General features: G+C 38.8%; 1 protein-coding gene across 2 annotated transcripts in view; it reads right to left on the bottom strand.

Annotated features, from left to right (window-relative positions):
- The window catches only part of SEL1L3 (SEL1L family member 3), a 38512-nt gene that overhangs the window by 23349 nt on the left and 2076 nt on the right, over window positions 1–13087 (bottom strand). For both annotated transcript variants that reach the window (XM_027457292.3, XM_027457291.3), the window contains exons 2-7: window positions 10348–10915; window positions 8356–8482; window positions 5313–5434; window positions 3934–4049; window positions 1610–1665; window positions 587–719 (exon numbers count right to left, since the gene is read on the bottom strand). In XM_027457292.3, coding sequence (XP_027313093.3) covers window positions 587–719; window positions 1610–1665; window positions 3934–4049; window positions 5313–5434; window positions 8356–8482; window positions 10348–10915 — 1122 coding nt within the window. The remainder of the gene's footprint in view (window positions 1–586; window positions 720–1609; window positions 1666–3933; window positions 4050–5312; window positions 5435–8355; window positions 8483–10347; window positions 10916–13087) is intronic.

Raw genomic sequence — 13087 nt, 5'->3', positions numbered from 1 at the left:
CAACAAAAGGAAAGATTGTTTACTACTATCAGCTTATCTGGCACATCATGTTAATGTGCCAAGAAACCTGATGCTGGTCACAAAAGACTATGGCTTCAAACAGTCAGCATAACCCAACAGATGAACTTTAAAAAAAATAATAAATAAAATCGATGAAGCCTGTGTGCTTACCACCAGCTTTAACAAAATCATAAATTAATCAAATGTGTGCAATATTGTATCGCTGAAAACTCTGGAAAACTGAGCAATACTTCAAGTAAGTCCTTATTTAAATACAGATTTGGGAACATTGCTTTATATACTTGGTTCTAAAAGTCTTATCTTTTAATATTTGAAGAGGTAACTAACATGCCTAGACTAGAACATGAACGGATTGTTGTATATTGGTTATATATTTCCAAGTTCTCTTATGCGTCATAGCAAGTTAATCATTTAGTAAGAGCTTCAGTTCAAAAAAAAAAAAAAAAAAAAAGTCCTGTGTTTGTGTGCCTAGAATGCTCTTATGATCCCAAAGAAATTTCCCTTGGTAAAGTGCCACTGGCTGGCTGCTAATATTTAAACATTCCCAGGTAATGCTGCTGTTTACCTGTTCTGTGTCCAAGACATTGAGCCGATAGTACTTCACGGGTCCAAAGAATGCTTCAATACCATTGACGTATCCACTGCCTCCAACAACAAAATATCCAGCAGTGTCGTCATAGTAGAAATCTTCCCTGAAACTTGAAAACATGAAAGAGAAATAAGCTGGCTATCAAGAAGTATTATGAAAGAAAGAAAGAAAAAGAAAAAAATAAACTTAGAATTTCAGTAACCAACAGCCTTAAATTTATTGCCAGTATCTTTTTCTTTTTCCATCTAAAGAAATTTACTCTAAAAATACACTCTGTTATTTACTGTGAGGATTTCTGGAATAGATTTAACAAACAACTTGTCTATAAAAATCGTAAAGCAGCAGAATGTTTTATTTTGCTGATCCGTAGGACTCTTCTGGAGTTTTATGCGTCATTAAATAACCTCTAAGATTTCAATTCCATCCCTCCCCTGCACTTCTCTAAAACTGGCCTATCAAAATTCAAGTTATTTGTCTCCAAGAGTTACTGTCTTCGAATTTACAGTCTCTGGTTTGTAAACCACAACAGAGGAAGTTCAACTATGAAGCCTTCAATGCAATTTATTTTTATGCAGTTTCCATACTAAAAATCCTGCTATCTGCCTAAGCGAAGCAGATACACTGGTGAAATCCTAGCTGCTTCATGCAATAGCAAAACTTCCTTTGACTTCACTAAGGCCAAGACTTTATTTGAAAGCTGATCCCAATTCCACTGATCTCCCCAATCAGTTTTTAGTGGAAGGCTCTGTGATTCTGGGATCTAGTACGGTCCAGTACTAGACCATACAGCATGAGTTCATGGCATTAACCAAATTATACAGATCAGATCATTCTCAGCGTCAGCACAGTAACACATGCTAATTTTGAGAGTACAGACAGTAAAAAACACAAATTTTCAAAATCTGGAATCTCAGTTACAGACTTGTGTTGTCATCCTACCATTTTCCATACCTGAACATACACACACACACACTCAGCAAAACAGAAAATGTTGCTTACATAAAAGACTGATGATGTTGTCTTCTCAAATTCTTCCCAACACTGCTTACTTCTATCTAAAAGAACACAAAGCATTAATTGTAGTAGACTAAATATTACACAATATTAAGCCACTTTAACTCATAGTTCACAATATTACAGCTGCAGCATGTTGGATCTCCTCTGTGCTACAGAGGATGGTGTTACATAGCTGATTTATGTCAGGAAAGCGTAGTGGAAACATGGACAGTTGTCTGTGCTGGCCGATCATGAGAAACAAAAATAGCAGAGATGTTGCCTACGACAGCTATTCCATTCCTGTGTTCAGTTATAAGATATTTATACGTTGCTGAAGCTTTTACTCTTCCAAGCTGTGAAAGTTTGTTTTCCTTTTACATAATGAAGAGAAATTTGATCATATCAAGTAGCTGTAGCTTACAGGTAAAGAATGGCCAAAGAGTAAATGTAACAGGCCATGATTAAAAAAAAAGAAAAGTCTGGGTTCAACTCCCACAGGAGACTTTCAGTGCCAGAATTTCTAGGATGACTGAAAAGGATGACAAGATGAGGTTTTTGTAGACATTGCTATTTTAAAATAAGTTGTCTAAGGACTCACAAAACAACCTTGCACAATTTTATCAAGTGCCTAGGTATCCTTATGGATTCATCCACATCTTTCAATGCTCTTAAAATCCCACTTAATTTCTCAATGCTTCAATCTCCCAGCATTCCCTAATTTTTATATTTATTTATATTTTTTTATATTTATTTATTTATGAGATCACATTGGTAAGCATATCTTATCAATGGAAGTGAAATAAGTAATTGAATAAGGAGATTCTTGTGCACGTTTGCAGGATCGTAGCACTTAAAAATTTGCTACAAGAGTACCTGTCAATAAGATGTAACTGAACCACGGTTTTATCTGTCCCAAGACCAGCTCTAAGTACTGAAATGTTTTTTAAGTTTGGTTCTACTTCCTCTGCCTGCCACAAGAGTGCTCATTAAACTCTTTGCAGCTCTCTTATTTTGTCCAGAAGCGGAAATTAATTAACCACAGGTTTTATCTCATGCCTGAATATACTCACTCTGCTCTCTCATGCAAGAATGTTTTCCCTTAATCTAATTGTACAGGCAGTCCTCAAGTTCCCAACAAGGCAAGACTAATATAACCTTTTATCAATATTGACAGTAACTTCTGCATTTGTGCCTCCAAAATTCATACGCTCTTCCACTTCCCATGAGTTTAAATTAGTAACTACAAATTAAACAAGCAGAAGACAGTTCGGAGCACACAAACCCCTTCCTTCACTTCTCCTCTTAACAATATATTTAAAAGCATGTTAATACACATCTCTACCTCATTTTCTTGCAAGCCCATCAGTCACCTCACCATTTACATACTTAAAAAGGTGGGGTGCAAAACAAATAGCAGTAGTTTAGACTGGGCATAGCTCTCTCTGCACAGCATTGTTTCAGCTTTATCAGTCACTTACCTCATAACTTAAATCTGCCTCAGCTTTTCTGGCAATTTGTTAGTAATTATTTTTACAATTTAGAATTTAATCTATTCAACCATTTTCAAGGAGAAAGAAGCTGAGAAAAACAGACTGATAAGGTTTTTGATTATTTTCACACCCTAATATCTTAATAGCTGGACGTACAGACAAGGACTTGGGAGTGGAGACTGAATGGTTTTCAGAGCTGCTTTTGGAAGGTTCTTATGAAAAACAATTGTGATTTGTCAAAATGTAAATTATGTATTTTATCTACTACAGAGGGATACTGCAATATTTTTTGTGTTTTTTAATGGCAGTCAATCCTATGCTGCTCTGTTAAATATACAAAATTTGGAAACTACACATGCTTTCTTTTAGCTATGCTGACAATAGCATCTAGACAAGAGGCATGCTACTGTACAAGGAAGCCAGACACTTAAATTTTCACATCAGAATAATAAAAATGCACAAGTCTCTGAGTCCAAAGGCCATGGGGGCTATTCACACTATGTAACTTATCTAGATAAAGTATCTAACCCAGGAGTTCTGGTTCCCCTTACAGTCAATAAAGTTGCCAGACAGCAACTGTGCACCAGGATACCCACTGAATACACAGTAATTTTAGGCACTTATCTTAAGCATCTATGATGACTTCCTGAAGTCAGAGTCTGTACATCTGTGGCCAATTTCTAGGGTAAGATTTTTCATTCTTTTGCTATGCGAGCATGTGCAGATTACAATATTCCCCCCAAGACTTACCTGAGAGGTTTGTTAAGGGATCTGTCAGAGGCATAAACAAATTAGACAAATCCCAGTCTTGATCTGGTAATTCAGTAGCACACGTACCTGTCCACCCTTAAAAGAGAGATCCAGTCGAAACCACTGCTTCAGAGGCAGGCTGAAGCTAGTTTTCACTGCAAGGTCATCTCCTCTAATGAGGTGCATCTGTATATGCACGCAACCTGACAAAGCAACAAAGGAGGAAAAAGACAATAAACACCATAGAAATATTAAGAATGGATTTTCTCATGTATTATACACAGTGATTCTGTCCACCAGCAGACATCTGTTATCAACAGACATCTGGGGACTCACCATGCAGCACATCAACTCTAACAGAATCACAGGGAAACGTGTTCTATATCTCAGTTATGCATCTCGGTTGCTAATTCACAGGCTGTCACGTGAAACTGTTGAATCAAAACCAGCTTATCGAAGGGATAAAGACATTAAACCTATCTGTTGATCTCAGAAAACTAGACGTGATCACAGCAAGCAGGGTAGCAGGGCACATGAGCATCTTATTCAGTGCTCCTATGTTAGCACGTGAGAGCATGATGACAAAGTACAGCATGACACTAAGCCCTATTACTTGGACCCGCAGGAGCTGGGCTCACAGCCTGAACCTGTAAAAACAGAACATATTCTTCTGATATCCTAGTCGAACACTGAAAAAAGCAGGCCCCAGGACCTCTCCAAGCAAGTCTCAGACCAAGCTAGTCACTCCCAGGGGAGCTGTTGTTTTTGTTTGTTCTTCTAAGAAACACATCCAGTTTATAAGGGAAATAAGGATAATGGAGAACACACCATGGTGTTATGCCAACTGTTCTAATGGTTAATTATCTAGATCGGTAACAAGATACAGAAAATAGAAACTGCAAAAATAGTAGAGAGGAAGAGATTAGCAGTGAACCTTGCAAATAAGGGGAAAAAATACAACGTCTTATGAGAAAGCCAGGTGTGTACTTTCAGAACTCTGCAATCTTTTTCCCCTCTGAGCTTGCCAGCCAGTCCCCATCTGCTGAATTTCATTCAGTTTCAGACATTGAAGAGCCTTCTTCTGGCAGGAATGTTCTTCAAGTGGAAGTGCTGTTAGACTAAGTGTTACCTCAACCTTTATTTTTGGATTGGGGAAATAGACTATGCTCTTGAACATCACAACATATGCATGAACTTGAATTATTTGAACTTCTGAGGCTATTCAAAATTTTCAAGAAATCTCATGTAGTAGGCATATAAGAATTGGGAGCAATATTACAATAACACTTCAATTTCAACACTTCAGTTTTCAAACATGACTCTTCAGACATTATAGTCAAAGAGTATTTCATGAGATCAGTTTCACAAAATAGGTCTGATAATATATTTATAAGTGTTGTTCCTAGGCACAAATCTATAAAGGCTATATTAGACCCCTTCTGAAGGCCATTAATAAAATCCCTTACCTTCCTCACTTAGAAATACAGCAGGAGTACCATACATTTCTTTTGGATCAATAAAATACAGGATACCACACAAGTCCTTTTCACAGTGATGCAGTAAATACAGCCAGATTGAAACGGTGAACCTGCATGAGCAAAAATAAACAAAAAAAATCCACTCCTGATGAGAAATCTCCCTACGTAATTTGAAAAACATGCATTTCACTTCAGTTTAGCCAACTGTATTCACACATGTAATCTTCAGAATAGAACACATCCTGTGCACTAAAAACCCTCAGAGCAACTCTATGTAAGATTGTTGCATCTATGATCTCCTTATAACCGAGCACTTCTGTGGTACTGACATGAGAGGAGAGTTAAGGGAGTGTTATCTGAATCAATTCCAGAACGGTGAATCAGAGCTACTGCCAGATCCCACATCAATAGGGAACTGAAAAAGCAGCTGAGACAACTTGGAGCCACCCTCCTGCTTGCAGACTACAGTACAAAATCCCCAAATGCTCATTCTTGTGATCTCGATTGTAGAAGCCAGTAAAAACTAAGCTCTGTCTACTAAGCTATACTAACCAACAGCTGTGAAAATGTGCTTGGGAGGAGCAGGTGAAAATGAAGTGAACCTCTGGGTAGTACAAACAGGCATGAATACTTGTCCCAGAGCTGAATCAAAGGATAAATAAAGGTGGAGCATGATCAAACTATGGAGCAGTGCAAAATAAAATAAATAAAAAAAGGAAGACCCAACAATGTTATCTACTGAGCAATTTCTGAACAGAGCTGGAATGGTTTCACTGGCTCTGATGGCATTACAAAGCAGATTTGCTAAGGCACTAAAAGCAGAATTTGTACCACTGGATCTGATTTTAAGGAGTCTGTGCCAGACTAAAACTGCTTCTGTGCTACTGACAGGAACTTGGCCACTTATTTCCGTAACAGCAAAGTCAGCTCAATGCAGAATGCCTTTGGCAATAATAGCTTCAATGTACAGCCCAGCAAAGCATTACAATGCTTTCTGACAAAGTTCTCAATGACTTCTGGAAGGAGGTATTGTAATTGAGACACAATGCAAATATTTGTTGGGTCAGCTTGCCTTGCATCCCTTGAGCGAAGTTTCTAGGCACACAGTACCTTCTACCTTAACCAAGGTAGGTCTGAAAGTGTAACAGCTGCTCTCATGTTAAAGTAAAACAAAACAAAACGCAGATAAAATTGACCCTAACACAGACTACACCTTAAATAGCTAGTAACATAATATCCTCCACAGCTGGCACACGGGTGAGGTAGAAGGGTTTGCCAGCCATGCCTGCCCATAAATATCTCATTATGTGCTCTACAGGCAGATGCTGTACTCCCAGCAAAACCGCCTGGGCTCGAACATCGCTCTTTCCCTCTTTCATCTCTGGCAATGCAGCAAACTTAAATGCTGGACTCTCCATTTACTCCTGGACTGCCAGTCTGAGCACATAACCTATCTGGCCAGATTTCCTGGGATGCAGGTGGGGGCAATGCTGATTCATTTCACCTCCTCCATTGCCGCAGTGCCACGCAGGACAAGCAGTCCCCCACGGTCCCAGCCTGTCCCTGCTGCAGGCTGTGCACTGGCAGCTGCCACAAATGACTGTTGCCTACCTCCAGTCCTCTTTCTTTACACTGAAGCTCAACAACCCTGTTAAACAATAAAGGCAAATCTATTCTGGAAAGCTGCTTTAATTAACCAAATCCTTGACTGAAATCAAATGAGTAACTTCAGTTTGATCCATCTGCTCCTGTTTGCCTCTTGGAGCAGGGGGAACCACCACTCACATACAAGCAGCTGAAGGAAAAATCTCTTCCACTTCTTAACAGAGCTACCCAAGGCTGTCACACAACCACAGCACACAGGCAATGCTTTCTGTTAACACTGGAGAGATAACCTGAAGTCAAGAGACATTTGGAACCGTGTGGAGCCACTAAGAAGTTGCATGAATTCATGCTGTTTTCTCAACCAGAGCTTCAGTACCAGAAGCAGAGTGCAGCTGCACTGTTGAGCAAAGGGCAGCAGGCTATGTAAACCAGGCTGTCACCCATCCTAAAGAGGCCAGGAGCTAAAAACTGCTCTGTCCTAATGACTTCAGACTTACAGGATGATGGCTAATAATTGTGTGGAACCTGGACTTGTTGACAAGCCTTCAGCACTCCCTGATTACAGGCCTAACACAAAGCTGCAGGCAAATTCAAGTTCCTGCAACCATTTCCCATTTCTGTGATACGGGAAATGTTACCCCAGTTGCTGGGGTAACAGCATCTGGTGGAAGGGAGATTATGGATGTACACGCGTGCACGTGCATGCGAGCGCAAACACTTTTTTGCCTGAAGTTGCAAAATATGACTGAAGAGTTGTGACAGTTTGGGGAAGAGGAAGAAGAGCAGAGAAGGATGATCCTACCAGTGCGATTTCTCTGTAACTGCATGGTGTGCAGAGCTAAGTGGTTTTACCCCATCCGACTAGGACAGTTTACGCAGGGATGGTGGAAGGAAACAGTGTTAAGCTCAAACTGGATGATTCATCAAGGCAGGGGACTCTAATCACTAAGGGCTTGTCTTCTGCAAAATAACTAGTGTGAATTTATAAAGAAAAAAGCTGTTTTCACTGCCTGCCCTTGCAAGAAACCACTGCAATTAGTCTGCAAATGGTGTTTGAAATGCAGATCTCTTTGTAATGCAGAAAACCTCGGGCTAGGTAGTCATGAGGCAGCTGTCTGATCATGACAGCAGTATCAGCTAACCTACCCTCTCCTTACTATACATAACCATCTCAGTTTCACCTACCACTGGTATCTCTTACAGTACATCTCAGCGCAGGGCTGAGTAAGTATGTCTCTAAGGTTCAGGTTAATTCCCTCCAAAAATAAAAGAACAGAAGGAATCACTAACTAGTTTCCATTTGAGCTTTTTCTCAAAATAGCAGGCATTATTCCTTTACTTTGTGAACACAGCCTGAGAATTCCAGTGCATCCTACAGCCTTCAATAACCAATTGTGGCCCGCTCCAGTTACTTGCCTATACTTACATCGGATAGTCAATCTGATGTTGCCTGACTGTTTCAAGTTCTCTGTTTTCAAATTGTTCAAATCTCTTCACAATTCCCGTCTTCTCCCCACTGGAAGCATATATGAAGTTGAGAATCTGAACGCCATCTGCAAAATACAGTCTTTCTTAATCTGCCAGAAAACAACCATTGATAACTGAGCAATTATTTAGCTCGCACTTGTATAGTCAAATATTTGAGTTACACAACAGATTAAAAATTAACACAGACCTTCAAGAAGTCTTTAAGCACAAGTTCATTCACCGTTCTTAAATGCACTACAGTCTTGAAATGACTAACCCACAGAAAAGTGAAACAGAGTCTATTCCTGGCAGCTGTTCGAAGCAGGGAAGACAGGTATTTACATCTAAATACTTAACTTTGAAGCACAAGTTAGCTTAAGCGAAAGTTAGCAAGGAGAAAATTTATGTCACTCATCTAAATCTCATTCTATCTTTGGTTATGCCTACGTGAGATTACTCCACAGATCTTGGGCTTGCTCTCCATTTTCAGCTCTCCACTTTATACTGTTCTTAACTGATATACATAATCTAATAAATCTAACTGATAATGCTGCCCTGATAAGAAACTGGAAAAAGATGTTCAAAGCTTATTCAAGGCATATCAAGAGGTTTCCTAAAAATCAAGCAATTTGTTACAAGCTTCTTTAAAAAAAAGAATGAAATGTTATTTCCTCCTTTTTCTTGTTATTCTAAGTGCTCTTACCTATAAAGCAATTAGATAAACCGTAAAAGGTTTCACACTGTTGTCAGAGTTCACGTGCTTGGTCTCTAACAAGTATTTTAGAAAGCCCCTGAAGGCACCAACTCCCTTGCTTCCCTGTTCTTTTCAGTGTATTTACATGACAACGTGGCAAAAACAAACGATACAAATACCTTTACAAGATTTTCTAGGACAGAACCCTTCAGAAACGAGTAACCTTTCTGGTTAACAAAATAACAACAAAAATTTAAAATTGTAAAGCTAGAGACAGGTGGACAGGAAAAAAAATAAATCAAGAAAACTCCAAGAAAATCCAGAAAGCAGAGTTGTGGGTTTCAGAATTTATAAAATAGGCAGGACAAAATAAAGACTTTATATTTAGATCCATAAATACTAAAACTACAAACATAGCCCCAAATAATGTACTTCTCTTGCTAGCTAGGCAGCAGGATGTACCTGATATAAATTTTTTTGTAACTCCTAAAGGTTAGTATTTTGTTATGTTAGCAAATTGTAAATGATACAATTCTTCTTTAGCAGATGGTTATTTTTCTTTGTGATTTGTGTGAATCTATACCTGAATAGAAATCAGAATTCAATCAAAATGGTCAAATACAATGTATTTAGTTTTTTAACACTAGCATAAATGTTGAAAAATTAGCATTACTGAAGAATAAATTTATTAAAAAAATATTTTAAATTTTAAAACTATTCATTTTAATAAGAAACAGTTCATTATGACTTCAGGAAAAAAAAGGAAAAAATTACTGTAATGTTTATTTCACTGCAAAGTCTTAAAAAAAAATCCGTTTCCAAGCATATGGCACTCATCTTAAGCAGAAAACATGAGATGACCCACGTGAGTGTTATGTATGTAAGAACTGCAGGACTGACGCTGAAATAATGCAGTATGGGACTGAACAACTCTCTTTGAAGGAATGGTGTCCACTAACCTCAGTGAGTTTTAAATAAATATTTTGTGAATATACTTAGAAAATGAAAGGCAGTGCTGCAAGAGATCTCCAGGCTGGCTGTGGTTAAACAAGCTGACTATGAGAGACAAGATGACTTCGGTCATTTGAAGCTCCAACCCTGTAGTTACTAAGCTTACATAGTCAATGTGGGCCAAGTAAATCTTTCCACATACAGAGTGCATACCTGTAATAAATGTTAACAGCTTACAGAGATGTTATCTGGGTCCTGTTAGTCCCCTCAGAAGAAATTAAAAAAAAAAAGTGACATTTCACATACCGCTTTCATGAGGGCACTGGGGTATCTTGTTTGCCTGGAGCATCCACAGATAGTCAGCACCCCACTGAAGACAGACTTTGTGGTCTTTGTATGGGCGTTCAAAAGGCGGAACTGCTTCTAAGAAAGTGTAATTTTTGGCTACTGCCTCCTGGTAGCTTTCATTCTGCTCAACATCATAGCTGCTATCTGGTTTGTGACTAATCCATGCATATAATATCACACTGTGCACCATTATTGAGTTTCTGATGATAAAATCATCCCTGTAAACCATGATGCTTGGGAACTTCAAATGCACTTGTCGAGTTTGACTAATGTAAAGGTTCTTCTCATCCTTCCACCTCCTTCTGTATACTGGTACACCAGTCCTGAACTCTGAGGAAGCTACCGCTTCCAAGCTGACGATGCAAGGCTTAGAACATAAATACTGAACTAAAACCTCAGAATTGTTAAGAACTTTCTTTTCCAAAATGTTTAAATGAATGAAGTCCGCATAATCCACGTTTCGTTCAAACTGTGGTGTAACAGCTGTTGTCCGTAATGTCTCCTTTCCAAAGGATGGCATAAAATTCTGGAAGGAAAAACAAACAGTGAAACCATCCTGTTAACCAGAGAACCTACGTGTACAAGATTACCAATACACTGTCAACAATAATAGGACACTGAAGAAGCAGGAGGTTTACACACAGTACTCGGACTCCAAAATACCAGGATTCCTTCACACAGCAAGTAGGTATGAATTACTAAGGAGATACCATCAAGGTTTTAATAATAACTCACCTAGGTTGACTTCTCAAAGCCACATATGCTTCCCAAGAAAATGTACTTATAGGGTGTATCCTCCTGCAAGTGCAATCCGGTCTACTAAGATACTGACTTTCACGTCATGCTATTTACACAAGTTCCCATGATCAAGACTAAAGAATACATACAGAAGTGTGTTGGCATTTATTCATCCTATCGCTGCTGGCTGGCACTGCTGCAGCCTGGTATTCCCCTCTTTCTAAAAAGTTAACTAGTTGTGTTACCTCCCGTGCGGGTATCCAAAGAGCAGGAATAACAACTAGAGCAGCTCTCCGTGGTTTCCTGAGAATGAATCCATGTTCTTAAAGCATTTAAGAACATCCATCAGAAACATTCCTATCCACAAAATGGGTTTACAAATCTGGGCAGCGAGACCAGCAGACAGCTTTTGCTCTCTCTAGCTATGCCCATGATATACTTTGTGAGTTCTTGGACACCCACCAGGATTATCCTCTGTGCTGAAGTTCTCGTCTCCAAAGCTTCAATCTGCTTTTTTTCTTTCTGCTCAGCAGTCAGTGACTGGATTGATGTGCTGCCAGGATACCAAGGATTACTCGGCTCGGAGGGCCAGCCACTGTCACTGCACTGCTGCCAGATTCCCTGATCTGTCTAAAACATTCCAAATCGCTACTTTGGACTGCCAGGCAAGTGGGTAGTTAGGATTACTCAAAATAAGAGGCTCTTTTTTTTAGAGACTTTTAACTTTGCTAAGCTTAAATAGATTGAATTGAAATGTATCTTGGATATCTACCTTGGACTGATGGCTTTTTTACTGCAATTCTCAAAATATTTAAAAGCTTCAACCATGTGGCATGTACATTTCTAGTTATTAGAAGCATGTGCTGTGAACCTGGAGCACAAAACCTTGCCCATGCTCCAAGCTGGGGATCAGTAAAAATCCCTTATGATAAATCATTTTGCTTTTTACTTCTTACAAATGCATTGACGCTCCTTTAAAGCTACTCTGAAAAAAAAAAAAAATCATTTGCAAAACATGTGAATCCATAAAAAATAGGAAAAGCTACAACTAAGTTTACCTGTACTACCTCCTTCTTCCTACAGATAATTTTAGATTTCATTGTATGACCAAATGTTCTCTTTTTCCCCTTTATTCAAAGCAGAAGTTGGAAGACATAGCTGAGTGAAGGAACTTGTGGATGAGAAAGGTGGCTATCACTGCTAGCAACTAGATAACTCTAGATAACAAGATTTATTTACTTTTATAGGTCTTTTTGAACTTGTCGCTCAAATTACGTCCCACAAGAACAACCGCCTGTTCCTTATCTTCTTGTGTCTGACAAGAGACACAGGAAGCCAAATGTGCAGTAATGCTGAGCATTCATAAATACATGTAAGCCCCCAAATGTATATTTTGACCAAATAAAATGCCATAAAAATGAAAAACTCTCCATGATGTCAGGATCTAGGCTTTTTACAGTAGGTAGTTTCTTCAGAGTAACAGCCTCTCCCTCTGTCTTATCTCCCATCCTATAAAATCCTATAAAACCAAGTTAGCATTTCAGTCACTAGTGGCAAAGCGCACTGAAATATTCATTTGACCCTAACAAATCTATCTCCAGGCCCGTGTTGTTGATAATGTGTTTTATGATGGACCTACTGAAGGGAATAAAAAAGGAATAGCAGTAAGGGGCTGGTGTCCGTTGGAAGTTACTACCACATCCTGCAATAAAACACCTGCACAAATACACATTAGAAAGCTGATTAGAGAACCTTGATTTTGACTCCAATACCTTTCAGGCACAGCTACTATTATGATATGCTTCTTATATAAGCCTTTTATGGCTATAGATATTGCTAAAGAACGGACACAACGGCAAACACAAATCATGCCAAACCTCTTCTACTTGATGGATGCCATCCATATCTATCAAACATTTTTTGATCTTGCAATAAACAGTATGTGAAAACAGTTTAATCT

This window comes from Anas platyrhynchos, chromosome 4 (genome assembly GCF_047663525.1).
Source record: "Anas platyrhynchos isolate ZD024472 breed Pekin duck chromosome 4, IASCAAS_PekinDuck_T2T, whole genome shotgun sequence".
Taxonomy (NCBI): Eukaryota; Metazoa; Chordata; class Aves; order Anseriformes; family Anatidae; genus Anas; species Anas platyrhynchos.
This window is presented reverse-complemented; position numbering and strand designations above follow the sequence as displayed.